Source organism: Sesamum indicum, linkage group LG3, assembly GCF_000512975.1.
Source record: "Sesamum indicum cultivar Zhongzhi No. 13 linkage group LG3, S_indicum_v1.0, whole genome shotgun sequence".
NCBI lineage: Eukaryota > Viridiplantae > Streptophyta > Magnoliopsida > Lamiales > Pedaliaceae > Sesamum > Sesamum indicum.
This window is the reverse complement of record NC_026147.1, coordinates 21,272,204-21,284,888: the sequence shown is the minus strand read 5'-3', so window position 1 is coordinate 21,284,888 and position 12,685 is coordinate 21,272,204. Positions and strand designations below refer to the sequence as shown.

General features: G+C 33.3%; 2 protein-coding genes across 3 annotated transcripts; both read left to right on the top strand.

Annotated features, from left to right (window-relative positions):
* On the top strand, nucleotides 2,127-8,352 carry LOC105159074. Its single transcript, XM_011076015.2, has 10 exons — nucleotides 2,127-2,666; nucleotides 2,799-2,866; nucleotides 4,707-4,777; nucleotides 4,908-5,177; nucleotides 5,941-6,101; nucleotides 6,192-6,247; nucleotides 6,477-6,529; nucleotides 6,596-6,725; nucleotides 7,511-7,608; nucleotides 7,949-8,352. Exons 1-10 carry the CDS (start codon nucleotides 2,353-2,355, stop codon nucleotides 8,018-8,020), a joined length of 1,293 nt encoding a protein of 430 aa, XP_011074317.1. The 5' UTR covers nucleotides 2,127-2,352; the 3' UTR covers nucleotides 8,021-8,352.
* On the top strand, nucleotides 10,737-11,897 carry LOC105159073 (EPIDERMAL PATTERNING FACTOR-like protein 2). Of its 2 annotated transcripts, XM_011076014.2 has the most exons (4): nucleotides 10,737-10,856; nucleotides 11,022-11,189; nucleotides 11,284-11,318; nucleotides 11,395-11,896. In XM_011076014.2, the coding sequence occupies exons 2-4, from the start codon at nucleotides 11,081-11,083 to the stop codon at nucleotides 11,653-11,655; spliced, it is 405 nt and encodes a 134-aa protein (XP_011074316.1). In that variant the 5' UTR covers nucleotides 10,737-10,856; nucleotides 11,022-11,080; the 3' UTR covers nucleotides 11,656-11,896. The 2 variants fall into 2 exon arrangements, with proteins under 2 accessions (XP_011074316.1, XP_020548557.1); XM_020692898.1 differs by lacking the exon at nucleotides 10,737-10,856 and having other exon boundaries at nucleotides 10,870-11,189; nucleotides 11,395-11,897.

Here is a 12,685-nt window from a genome sequence, read left to right as displayed (position 1 = left end):
GGACTCAACTCAATCCAATTGAATATATGGTTTGTGTTTTTTTATTTGATAACTGTTTTGTACGATTGGTAAGATTTAGGCTTCATAATTAAAAAATTATAAGTTCACAAGTGTTCCACAAATGTGTCTATATGTCCACTTTTATAGTAGTCTGTTCATTCTTTATCTTATTTGAACATATTAATTGATTTGAATTGTGATTGAATTAATTTTTGAATTTAAGTATATTGAATGATGTAATGGATCGTACGTTATATATATATATATAAAAATACAATAAAAGAATTTTGCGAAAGGACTAAAGAGAAATTTGGAGCAAAAGAATAGAAGTTTTTTGTTGTGGGCTTGGCACAAGAAAATTGTCCCACTAAGTTATAATAAATGGGCTGCGTGATTGCAACAGTAAGATGGAAATGGGCTTTCTTGATATGAGCACGGGTTGTACAAAATTCAAATTCATCAATGGTTAGGTACTTAGGTAATTTATTTAAAATTTAATTGAATATGAAATAAAAGGATGATGGATAGTTTTCTGATCATTCGTACTTGATTAGGTGATTAATTGGATTAATTAATTGAATCAACATGATATATAGATACTGACTGTTGCCATCTCATTTTTTTATATAGTGTGTATTTGAAACAAAATTGAGTCGATGTTGCTATCTTAATGATGTAGGTCTAAATCATTATTAAAATGTTGCTATCTAATAATGTACACCTGACGGGGCCTAACCTATCATCCAAATTGCATCTTAAAAATGTGTGTGATTAGGTGAGTGTTGGGTAATTCTTTTTTTTTTTTTATTATTATTATAATATTATAGAGTAAAGTTCGTGTTTCTGAATTCATTGAAACAGGAAAATTATTACAAGTAAGTTTTAAGATTAATTGTACTTTTTGTGGGTATAAAATCGCTACTTGCAACCTTTGATTCTTCACTTCACGAATGCGATCTTTGATTTTGGCAACTTTAGAGGTGAAGTTTGATACTTTGATCTCCGCTGATGTTGACTTGGGCCTTTAATAATATTAATTCAGAGTTTTTTAACTTATTCCCGAATTAAACGCTATAAACTTGGAGTAGTTGACTTGAAGTTTGGGTATTTCTTGGTGAATTAGATGCTTTGGTCTTCTGCCAAGATGATTTGTGTCTTGACAACGTTAATTCGCTGGTCTTTTGACTTATTCACGAATTAAAGGTTCTTAAACTTAGTTTTTAATCTGTTGAGTGATGAAATACCCCTATTTATAGTTGTAGGGTGGAAGAATTAACCATATTTACTTGATGACGCGTGATATGATTAGTGAAACACCTCTATTTATAGTTGTAGGGTGGAAGACTTAACCATATTTACTTGATAACGTGGCGCGATATGATTGGCCCTTTATGATTTATTTCCTTAATCACATCATGTAATATAAAATTACCAAATCATTGGTATATGCTTCTTTTATTGAAGAAAATATTTAAATTGCCTTTAATACTTTTAATTCCATACATGACAATATATGATTTTATCCATCACTCAATATTTTATTTTATAAAAATATAAAATTAATAGAAAAATATATTGTACATATCAATATAAAATTGACAAATTTGAATGCCTATAAATATATATAAATAATGATAAAATTATATGATTTGGGACCTCACATCAAGTTTCAAGTTTTACTGGATTATGAGTATTTATTTCATTTTATAATTTCACTTATATGAATTATTATAATTTATTTATAATTATAATACTAAAAAAAAAAGAATACTTGAATATGAAACTTAAAAATTATAGAAACGAACACTGATACTCCTTAGAAGAAAAAAAAAAAAAAAAAGATTAAGCCTTTTAAAGTTAGATATACATATATTAGTTTCTCAAAACGGAATACAAGAGTTGACTAATCTTGCTCTGGAGACAACGTTCTTCAAATTCCGCCACCCTCAAATACAATTCGCCAACATAATCCTGAATCATAATATAATAATCCTGAATCTTTCAAAAACAAACAATTGAAAAAGTAAATGATTGATTAGTCTCGTTCAAGATCTTGACCGCTGCAAATTCCAGGTTTACCCCTAATATAAACACCATAAACCAATCCAAGAACTTCAACATGTTAGCTTCCTTGAATCTGGATTTTGTCTTAAAGTAATTGGAATAGGGACTGTTGTGTTGATTAATGTACTAATTCTAGAAAGCGAAGGAGTTTGAATGCATTGACTTGTATGCTTCTGCAGTCGCCCATGGCGCTCCCTTTTTCTTCAACTGACTTTCACCACAACCCGTTGCTCAGAATCCTGTACTTAACATATATACAGTGGGCGTAGAAGTAAAACCTTCTAGTTCATGTTAATGGGTTCAATGGAGATGGAGAATATGAGAGCAGAAACCGTTGGAGAAGAGAAAGTGGATCAAGAAAAGCAGATGGGTTTGGAGGAAAATAGCTCGAGCAATCAGAATATCAAGAATAAGGAAATAAGGAAGCAGAAGAAGAGGAGGTATCGTTTTATTCCGAGATTTGGGTGTATGAGATTAGACGACGGTGTTCCGGCGGCGGAGCAACCGGATGCAGCCGGGGGTTTCGACGTGGAAGCCGGTTGCAACGGGAGGAATCACCTGCCGACCCATCTGGTTGTTATGGTCAATGGAATTATTGGAAGGTTTGAGAATAGCAATGGATGCATATCTTCAGTTTCAATTCTTTCTTTTTTTGTCCCTACTGATCATGATAGTGTAGTCAATGATTATATGTTTCTGTGGTCGGTTATTGTTTGATTTACGTGTGTTTGCAGTGCTCAAAATTGGAGGTATGCTGCAAAGCAATTCGTGAAGGCGTACCCGAATGATGTGCTAGTACATTGTGAGCTCTATATTCTGTTTTGGGGTTTTGTTTGTGATCTTTGGATTTCATTGATTTGTCTTAGCTCTGTTTTTGTTCATCCATTGTGTTGGGCAATTTTAATTTATAACTTTCTCTGTCCACTTGCTGTTGTTGCATTCTTGAGCTTACCAGTATTAATATCTCTTACACGGTCGTCAATTTTGTACCCAAGTGATTGGTGGAAGTTGTTTCAAATATGTGGTGAAGTTGATGTTTGGGAAGTTAAGCTCGTAGTTCGATTGCAAAGGGTTGGTCCCTGAGGGTGGTACTCCATCTGTTTGGATTCTAAGTTTGATTATTCAAATGAAATCATATTTCGAATTAGTAGCAAAGCTATTGCCACAGAGAAAGTTAACGAGTGGCGTAAAGCTGATCTTATAAATGAAGGTTACTTCACTCTGTATTTGCATATGAATCATTGAAGTTGCACAGAAAAAGTAATGTTGTTGTTTAAAAAGCCCAGGTCATTGCATCCTAGGTAAATTAGTGTCCCGTTATATTGTGTCTTGTACAGGAAGTTGTAGCATTAGATTTATAGGAAGGGAGCAATTCGCCTTGTAAATTAGCAGTAGTATGAATTTTTTTTTACTGTACATTCATGTTTATTGGATGATTTTAATGAACAGAATATGTATATCTTTTGGAGTCATTCTCAATGTTCTTTACCTTGAACTTGAATGTGAGAATTTTTTCACTGAAAGTCAGAACACAGGACGGTTTTTGAGAATTTGGTCTTGCAATGAAAGAACCAGCATGTAAGATACCTGACAATGCCAAGTGGATGAATTTTGTACGACTTCGGAACGATTTCTTCCATGTGGATTCACATAGGAAATTTCAAGGGAACAAACTATGTTTAACATATCCGAAAAAATTTCCCTGCTCTTTAACCCAAATGAACTTCCAGAATAGGGAAGCCTAATGATGGACTCCTCAAACACTAAAACGAGGAACCCTCTATAGGTTGAATCTATCAGGTTACCTACTTAAGAGTCAGAAGGAGTGAATACATGAAATAATGAATTGCCATCAATGAAATAAGGAGTCAAAGGAAACACAAGCAATCTCATGAAAATAGTCAAAATTCTTAAACTTCCTCAGAATGTTCCCTGCTTATAAATACATGATCTGAATCAAGATAACAGTAAGGGCCCTTTATCTTACCAGGAAAAGTTCATCATGAAGAACAAACTAAAAATAAGGATCAGATTATCCAACATTTTCATCAAACAAAAGTTCCTCAGGTCTCATCCTCGGTTGAACTTGTCTATCCTCTTGAACTCTTGCCTTCATTCTTAATCAAAGTCGTGTTTTGTTGATTTATTCTTAATATCATATTGTATCTTAAAATCAGAACTCTATGAATTTCTACGTTTTCATTCTTCATGTGTAAATATTATTTATCTCTTACCTTTTTTAAATATTTATAAATCTTTGCAAGAGACAGACTCATAGTGGAATCAGGAGATGGATACGTTTAAAATAGTCAATTCAATTTTGAGAGCAATCAGAGAATTCCAGAAATATGTTGATCATATCTGTCTTTTATGTTGAAAGTTATATATTCTTTACTGAGGTGATCTCTCGACAGTGATATCAGATGGAATCAGTTACCAAGCCTTTAATATGTGACTCAAGCTGGATACAATGTAATGCTTTTATAGACTATCAAGTAGATGCCCTTTTGTATCTTCTAACTTCCTCGAGATGTTGAAACTTGTGAATTTTTACTGGTTGTCTTTACAAGAATCTGCATTCAGTAAAGTCAAAAGCTATGAATCTTAACCTGAATTATTCTCAATCAACATGCTATGTCCAGGCAGTGAGTCTAATTCTTCAATGTTGACATTTGATGGGGTTGATGTTATGGGGAAGAGATTAGCAGATGAGGTTTGTAATGCATTTACCTGCGAACTCTAACCTTTTGGCCAGTCATGCAAAAGAATGACTGTAGCTGCCACTTGAACCAAAGGCTTCTGTAGCTAGGTCTTAAAGGTTTGCTGCCTTATTCAACTTTCAGGTGATTTCTGTTGTCAATCGTCATCCAAATCTTCAGAAGATTTCTTTTGTAGGCCACTCACTTGGTGGCTTGATAGCAAGATATGCTATTGCAGAGCTTCATCGACGAGATTTAATGTCAAAACCTGGTGAAGAAAATGGTGAATATGGTGAGGATGAGTCTCACAAGTCATCTTTAGAAGAAAAACCAATGGGAAATATTGCTGGACTTGAACCTGTAAACTTCATTACCTGTGCAACACCACATCTTGGTTCCAGAGGGCATAAACAGGTATCTCAGTTTATTATATGTCATCCTCTCATTCTCTCAGAATGAACTTATTGCAGATATGTTGGAGAAAGTTTTCTAAATACCTGCAGAGTGGATATTTCTTCATGTTGTTGATGGTCTTTAAGTGCTTGCCTTAGGAAAATAACATAAAATCTATGCTTGTTCATTATTCTTTAAATTGTTTCCTCGGTATTATGCATCCAGTTGAATGGTCTAAAATACTCATCTCGTCTTTGTATGGTCTAATAAGAATGACAATTTGTCTTTATAAGGCACCGCATGTTCCTTAACTAATTCCATATTTTCTTAAAGAAAAAGGCCCTCACACACCCTGACATACAATTGATTATTTTAAACTTTTATTGACAGTGGCATCAGAATACATATACCCATCTATTTTCCTTTGCGACTAGATTTAATTCTCTCAGCTCCCATCATGTTACTTCTCTAGGTCTAGTGTGTTCAAGCATCATAGGTCTCCTTTTTAGTTATGATTCTCGAATGCTCACTTTGTCTATTGTTTTCACTTTCCCTTGTCTGAATTTGATGATCTCCAGCTTTTGTTTGCCCTTTCATTGGTATACTGTAGTATGCTTAATGATTTTTGAAAACTGATATCTGTATTTTTGTTGGTTATGTTTTAGTTTATTTGAAAATGAAATGTCTGGGTGTACTCCAGATAAGTACCATCATAAGTTACTCAGATGTTTTGAAAAAATGATCAGTAAGATTCTTGTGTCATAATAAGCTTATTCTCATGCAGGTTCCAGTGTTCTGTGGGTTTTACAGCATGGAGAAAGTAGCATCACGGGCTTCATGGTTACTTGGTAGAACAGGCAGACATCTGTTCTTGAGTGATTGTGATGAGGGGAAACCTCCTCTTCTGCTTAGGATGAGCAGTGACTCTGAAGACCTTAAGTTCATGTGAGTCATTATCATTTTCATTAGGTTCTCAGGCTTTCAACTATTGTAAAGTGAATCAATGAAGTTTATAAATCTTGCCTCCCATTGCAGATCTGCTTTGCAGTTGTTTAAGAGGCGTATTGCCTATTCAAATGCACAATATGACCGTATCCTGATTTTATTTTACAGTTTTTATCTCTTTGCCCCATTCTAATGTACAAAATGCATCTAAATGAAGTTTTGGTAGTTTAAGACTGATTTGTGTAAGCCACCAGAATTATGGCAGAAGAGTTGCAACTTAAGATGGTAAAAAGCATCAATTTTTCCAGATGCTAACAGGGCATTCTTGCAAATTAATTTTCTCCCCTTATATGATGACCTTGACACTTAACATAGATCTAGTTGGATGGAGTTCAGCATCATTGCGTCGCCGGAATGAACTCCCAAAGGTAAAACTTGCCACATATACTTGTAACTAATACACACCAAACATCTTACAGTGTATTTGTTTTTAGCGTAGGAGTCTTCTGAAAAATGCTAAATACCCGCACATTGTCAATGAGGAGAAATCATATACGGCGAATGCTCCACAAGAAGTTTCTTTGAAAGCCAAAGTTGCTAGACGCAGGACCTCTGAAATGGAAGGTGTGTTTTACATGAATGTCTCTTTTTGCATGGATATAATGTTATTCTTTTTTACCTGTTAGGATGTGTTTTTTAATATCCAACCAAGTTTTCTCGGATTAACTGATAAAGAGTTTGCTTTGCTTTGCAATTTATCACACACAACCAAGACCTTCTACTTCAGATGAAATTGTATCCTTATTTGTAGTTCCAACTATTACTTACAAAAGTCTTTGTTCATTCTGCCACCAAATATATAAAATCAATGCAATTTAGCAAAGAATATTGGTGCATGTGTTCATCCAAACCACCGTGCTACCTTGCTGTGAGACCAAGTGGAGCTTGGGCTAAAAAGTTCACTTTTCATGGCAAGCATACAAGTGAGAGAGAGATAGAGAGCGTAACATCCAATCTGATCAAATGTGGACATTGAACTTGGGGGTTATTTCAGATTGTAACTTTTAATTTGGCATTCAACTCAGTGTTTTGGTTTGATGGAAGTTGAGTAAGACCGGCAATATTAGGCACTGCCTCTTCATTCTTCAACATGTCAGTATCTCAAGTAGAGCAAATAAAATGTATTTGGCTCTACTGAAACACACCATCAGCTTCTATTGTTTCTTATCTTTTTTTTGTCTCAGCATTATATGTTATCTCACCAGAGTGTAAAGTTTTGAAGCTGCTTAAAACGTTAACATGTCTTACTTTCATGTGTTTTACAGCTCATAATCCTACTGTATTATGGGAAGGATGTTATTTACATTTACGACATAGAATGTTTAGATCCTATTCTGTTTACATTGTAGAGACAATGCTCAAAGGATTAACAAGACTGAGTTGGGAACGTGTTGATGTCAGCTTCAAAGGAAGTATGCAAAGACTTCTTGCACACAATACAATACAGGCATGTCTCTAACTGTGTCCTAAAACCAATAATATGCATACATGATGTTTCTTGGTCGATCAAATGATCACTAATATAATATCCACTTAGAACCATCGAATTTCATTGCACCGAATGCACTATTATACGTCGTCCAGAAATTTTTGAACTTTGCATTTTGGACAAAAAGGTTTCTGAGTCAGTTTGTTTAGTGTCTTCAACTTGAAAAGCAAAATTATCCTCTCATGGCACTTCATTTTCTTCATTTCAGCATCATCTCTTTACATGCTTTCTTATAGCTGCAGTTAACTTCTGAGACGGCAATAGTAATAACACGCCAAATCTCATTTTCTATGTTTAGGTTAAGACTTACTGTATCAATTCTGCTGGCGCTGATGTTATACAGCACATGATCGACAATTTTCAACAGTAGACAGATTTCCAGTTATACAAACATGGTTCATCACACGGCTAGGCAAGTTCGTAATGCTAGCAATTCTTTGATGGATTATTTGCAAATATCACAAGCTGGAATGCGAAAACATCTTTAGATCAGGCTACAAATTGAGGCCTGTACAGTACATACACCAAAGCTTGGAGTCTCGAAAGGACCTGTAAAATAGTTGTAGTGAATTTGAACTTCTACATGTAACCACCGTTACTTTAGCAGCAATTTTACTCATGTTGTTGCTGAGACAGAGTATAGATTTAACATTATGTCATTCCATTTTGGGATAATTACATCTATACTTTTGACTTATGATTTATTTATATAGATTATTTCTATCTTTTGAAATTGAATATGGTGCTCATATCAGATGGGAATTTGGTTTTGGTCCTACAAAATTGAAATTCATTTGTGTCTCAATCTATATTTCATACTTGGGATTGAGCAAACCCTAACCCTATCTCACGCAAACTTGTACTTATCTTAGGGTGGTCCACCCTCCTGTGCCTGCGGATCTGCCATACACATCAATATAAATATGAATACTCACGTCTTCTAAAATTTATCATCGTTATAAATATATTCTTATTATATTAAAAATTATACTTATCTCACTTGAGATAGACTCCGTCTTATTTTTAACTTTATTCAGTGGGATTTCGACAAATTTGAATGTTATAGTCCTAAATTATCTCGTAAAATTTTGATTGTAGTTAGACTATTTTATCAACCTATTTTCACGAAAATACAAAGGTGATCTATTGAGAAATCATGTAAAAATGGTAAAAAAATACTTTACAACTCAATATATATATATATATATATATAAACACATTGGCTATAAATGGTCATAAACTAAATACATTTTTATACCAATAACTTAGATCCTTTGACGTTTAAAAAAATATTACAATCCAAAAACAAATCTTTTACTGCAGTACATGAAACCAAATAAATAAATAAAATCCGAAAAAGATACAACAATATAGACTACACAGTACACCGTAAATTACCCCCAAACTCCAAAGTGATGGGGATTGAGAAGTCACACTCACACACACCATTTATAATCAAACAAATTCTTACTTGGAATAATGTATACATATGTCAACGAGGGTTATAGTCCCAATATTTTAATTCACTGAATACAAGTACGTGTCTATATATATACATATATATATTTAAAGAATAAATTACAATAAATTCTTCTAAATTTTAATATAATTATTAATATCCCTTAATTTTAATGATCATCTAACAACTGACTCAATATGTTGGTCACCATTAGAGTTTCATCCATTCTTTTGTGATGAATTGATCAGAATGCCATTGTGGACTATGAATTATAATTTTATTTATTTTTTTATTTTTTTATTTAAGTGGGTAATTTTTTTAATATTTTTTGAAAAAATTTCATCCACCCATCCAATTTTTCTATAATTTATAATTTATTTAAAGAAAAAAAATACAAGAAACGCAAAGTTGACAATTCCAACCTCTATTAAAAAATTACATAATTTTATCAAACATTAGGGGTATTTATAATTCCTCAAATAACGATGAAGTTTTATAATTATGTAAAAGACCTCATGAAAGCTCATTGTAATTTACCTTAATTATAAATGATGATTATATACATTAATATTAGTAAATAATAAGTGTATGGATTTGATTAACACAATGATATTGTAATAAACCCACACTGAATGCGAACAAATACGCGTGTGTGTGTGTATATAATAGAACTCAAACCATTGAATACAAGTAGGTATATTTTGAGGAGAAAAGTAGTTGAGAATGGGGCAACAGTGAAGAGGCAGAGGCAGAGACGAGTGTAGCAGATGATGTATTTTTGCGTGGATTTGGAGGCAAGTGAGAGTGATGATGCACTTGAACAGAATCCACACTCCACCACACCACTACTGCTCAATGCTCATTCCCTCCCCACAATCTACATATTACCAACCCTAACCTAACCATACCTCTGAAATCTTTCTCGGGAATTCACGCAATTAAATACACCCAACAAACACTCTAATGAATGCTTAGGAAATATCAAAATACTTACACATATTCCAACATGTCTGTGTGTGTCTGTGACGGAGGAGAAAAGGAAAATGAATAAAACTTCAACTCCTCAAAATGCCAATCACAACACTAATTCTCAACACATTTTTTTACTACAATTTGATGTTATATTTAGCATATATACACATTGTGTGTATCAATTTTTTTTAAATATATAAAAAAAATTATAATTTTAGTTCGATAACTATACAATATGATAATTTTAGTTCTGATGGAATCAAATTTGACAATTACATTAAATACAAAATCTGTCGGAAATTGTAATTCAGCCAGAATTGTGGGCACATGCTAACTTCAAGTAAAATTTTAAACTTTGTAACGGATTTTGTCCTTAATATATCAATTTTTTAAAATTATAGAGTTTAACTGACAAATTAAATTTCGGTAGGACTAACATTACTACTTATGTAATTAATTTTTTCGAAAGATATGAAATATATTTTGTATTATATACATATATTATATGAAATAGAAAAGGTAGTAAGATGTTCAACAGCGGATATAGTTGAAGACAGAAGGAAGAATGCAATCCGTGGAAAAGGAAAGCCCATAGGGACCCAGCCCCAGCCCCAGCCCCAGCCCCAACCCCAAGTTGGTTTGACATATAGTTTTCAAGAGCGAGGAATTGTCCCTCGGAAAACCCTTTTTCTTGTTAGCATTTCTCACATTCCTGAGTTGCTGCAGCTGCAAAAACAGCCCCAAATGGGCTCATCAAACGAGGACAGGGAAAAAGGTGTTTCCCTTTTCTAGCCCTTTCTCAAGTTGTTTTCCCACTTCATCTTTTGCAGAATTCCCATTTGTCTTTTAAGTCCAATCATTGTTGTGATTGAATGAATCGCCTTTAATTATTTCTCTTTGACAAGTTTAAGAGTGTGTTTCTCAACTTGGATGTTTCCAGAGTTTGAACTTCCAGTACGTACTACTTCTGCATCATTTTGATTTCTCCTCAAGAATTCAATGGGCTGCCTGAAATTTCTCCCAACAAATAGACAGCTATGTATTTGTCTGCTGGCCTTTGCATTCTTCTGCTTGTCTGCCTCACCCTCTCTCCCATTCTTGGCTCAAGGTAAGTAAACATTCTTCTCAAATGTTCTTACAGTTCATGTTTGGATTGATGTACTTTAAATTCAAGTATTCTCTCTTTTGCATGTTTTTCTCAGGTAGACAACTCTCCAAACTCTCAGCTGCCACTCTGGTAAACATATTCTTCACATTTCTGTCACTCCTTCATACTCAAATTCTCCCTTTTGAAAACTGATGTTGTACTGCAGAAAACAAGAAATGAAGAGATTAAGGCAGTGAAAATTATGAGATCAATGATAGGATCAAAGCCTCCAAGATGTGAAGGGAGGTGCAAGTCTTGTGGGCAGTGTAGGGCAGTTCAGGTCCCCATTGTGCCCACCAAGAAATCCCTTATCAAAGCAGCCCATTTCCATGCAAACATTGCATATTCAAGAGGAGATGACATTTCAAACTACATGCCCATGTGTTGGAAGTGTAAATGTGGGGATTTCTTCTTCAATCCTTGGTGAAAAAAAAAAAAAAAAACTCTAATTTTTAGAGGGTTTTTTGTGGTTTAGTTTGCTTCAATTGTTAATATGATGATCTTGGAAAAATCCTTAATTTAGTTATAGCTTTTACTACAGTACAGAGGTAAGGTTTATGTTTTAATTTGTAGTTTGGTTAAGTTTCATGATGTTCTTCTGGGCATTCTTGAAATGTTCAAGTTCATTAGCATTTCGCACTACTTACAATTATTCGGCTGTATAATTATGTAGATTTATGTAGTACTCAATTGAACTCCATGTAAGTCATGACTAAAATTTCATTTCTAAGACATGTTTCCAGACATTACAGAAAAATTTGTGAATTTAAAGAAACATACAAAACAATCATAATAATAAAATATAAAATTATTATCTATACTATTAATTAAGTGAGGGGGTTTAGAAAGATTAAGATGTACAACATACCTTTGTTGGTCTCACTTTAATAATATATTCCTAGGCATCTATTGATTTTTATTTTTTTTCAAATATTTGTACATAATTTCATTTCTTGATTCTATTATAAAAAAAAAAGGCACAAACACATTATTACAATCAAATGCATAGAAATTGCTTTGTTTTTACATTGTACAGATATCGAGTGTAAGAGTAATGTACCTAATTATTCATCAGAGAAATTCAGGAAATGAGGGACTATTTTGTTTTGCTTCTCAACGGTTGCATCGTTTTTGAGTGGGGGTAGATGTTAGTATCAAAAGATAGGAATGCGACAAGTGAGACAGCCGTGGGGTTGGTCAGCAGCAGCTTTGATTATTTCCGACCATGTCTTGTCCGAATTATCAAAATCAAAAAAGGATTGTCAGTCCCACACGACTACACCAAACATTAATCAATTCCAATCTTTTTATTTTATTTTATGGTAAATTATAATATTTTTTTTGAAATTTATTATAATTTTAAGTATTTTTTTATTATTTAAAAAATTATAGATATATATATATTTTTTAAAGCTAACGATCTTTTAACAAATACTCTTTCATGTCAGTTCAACCCA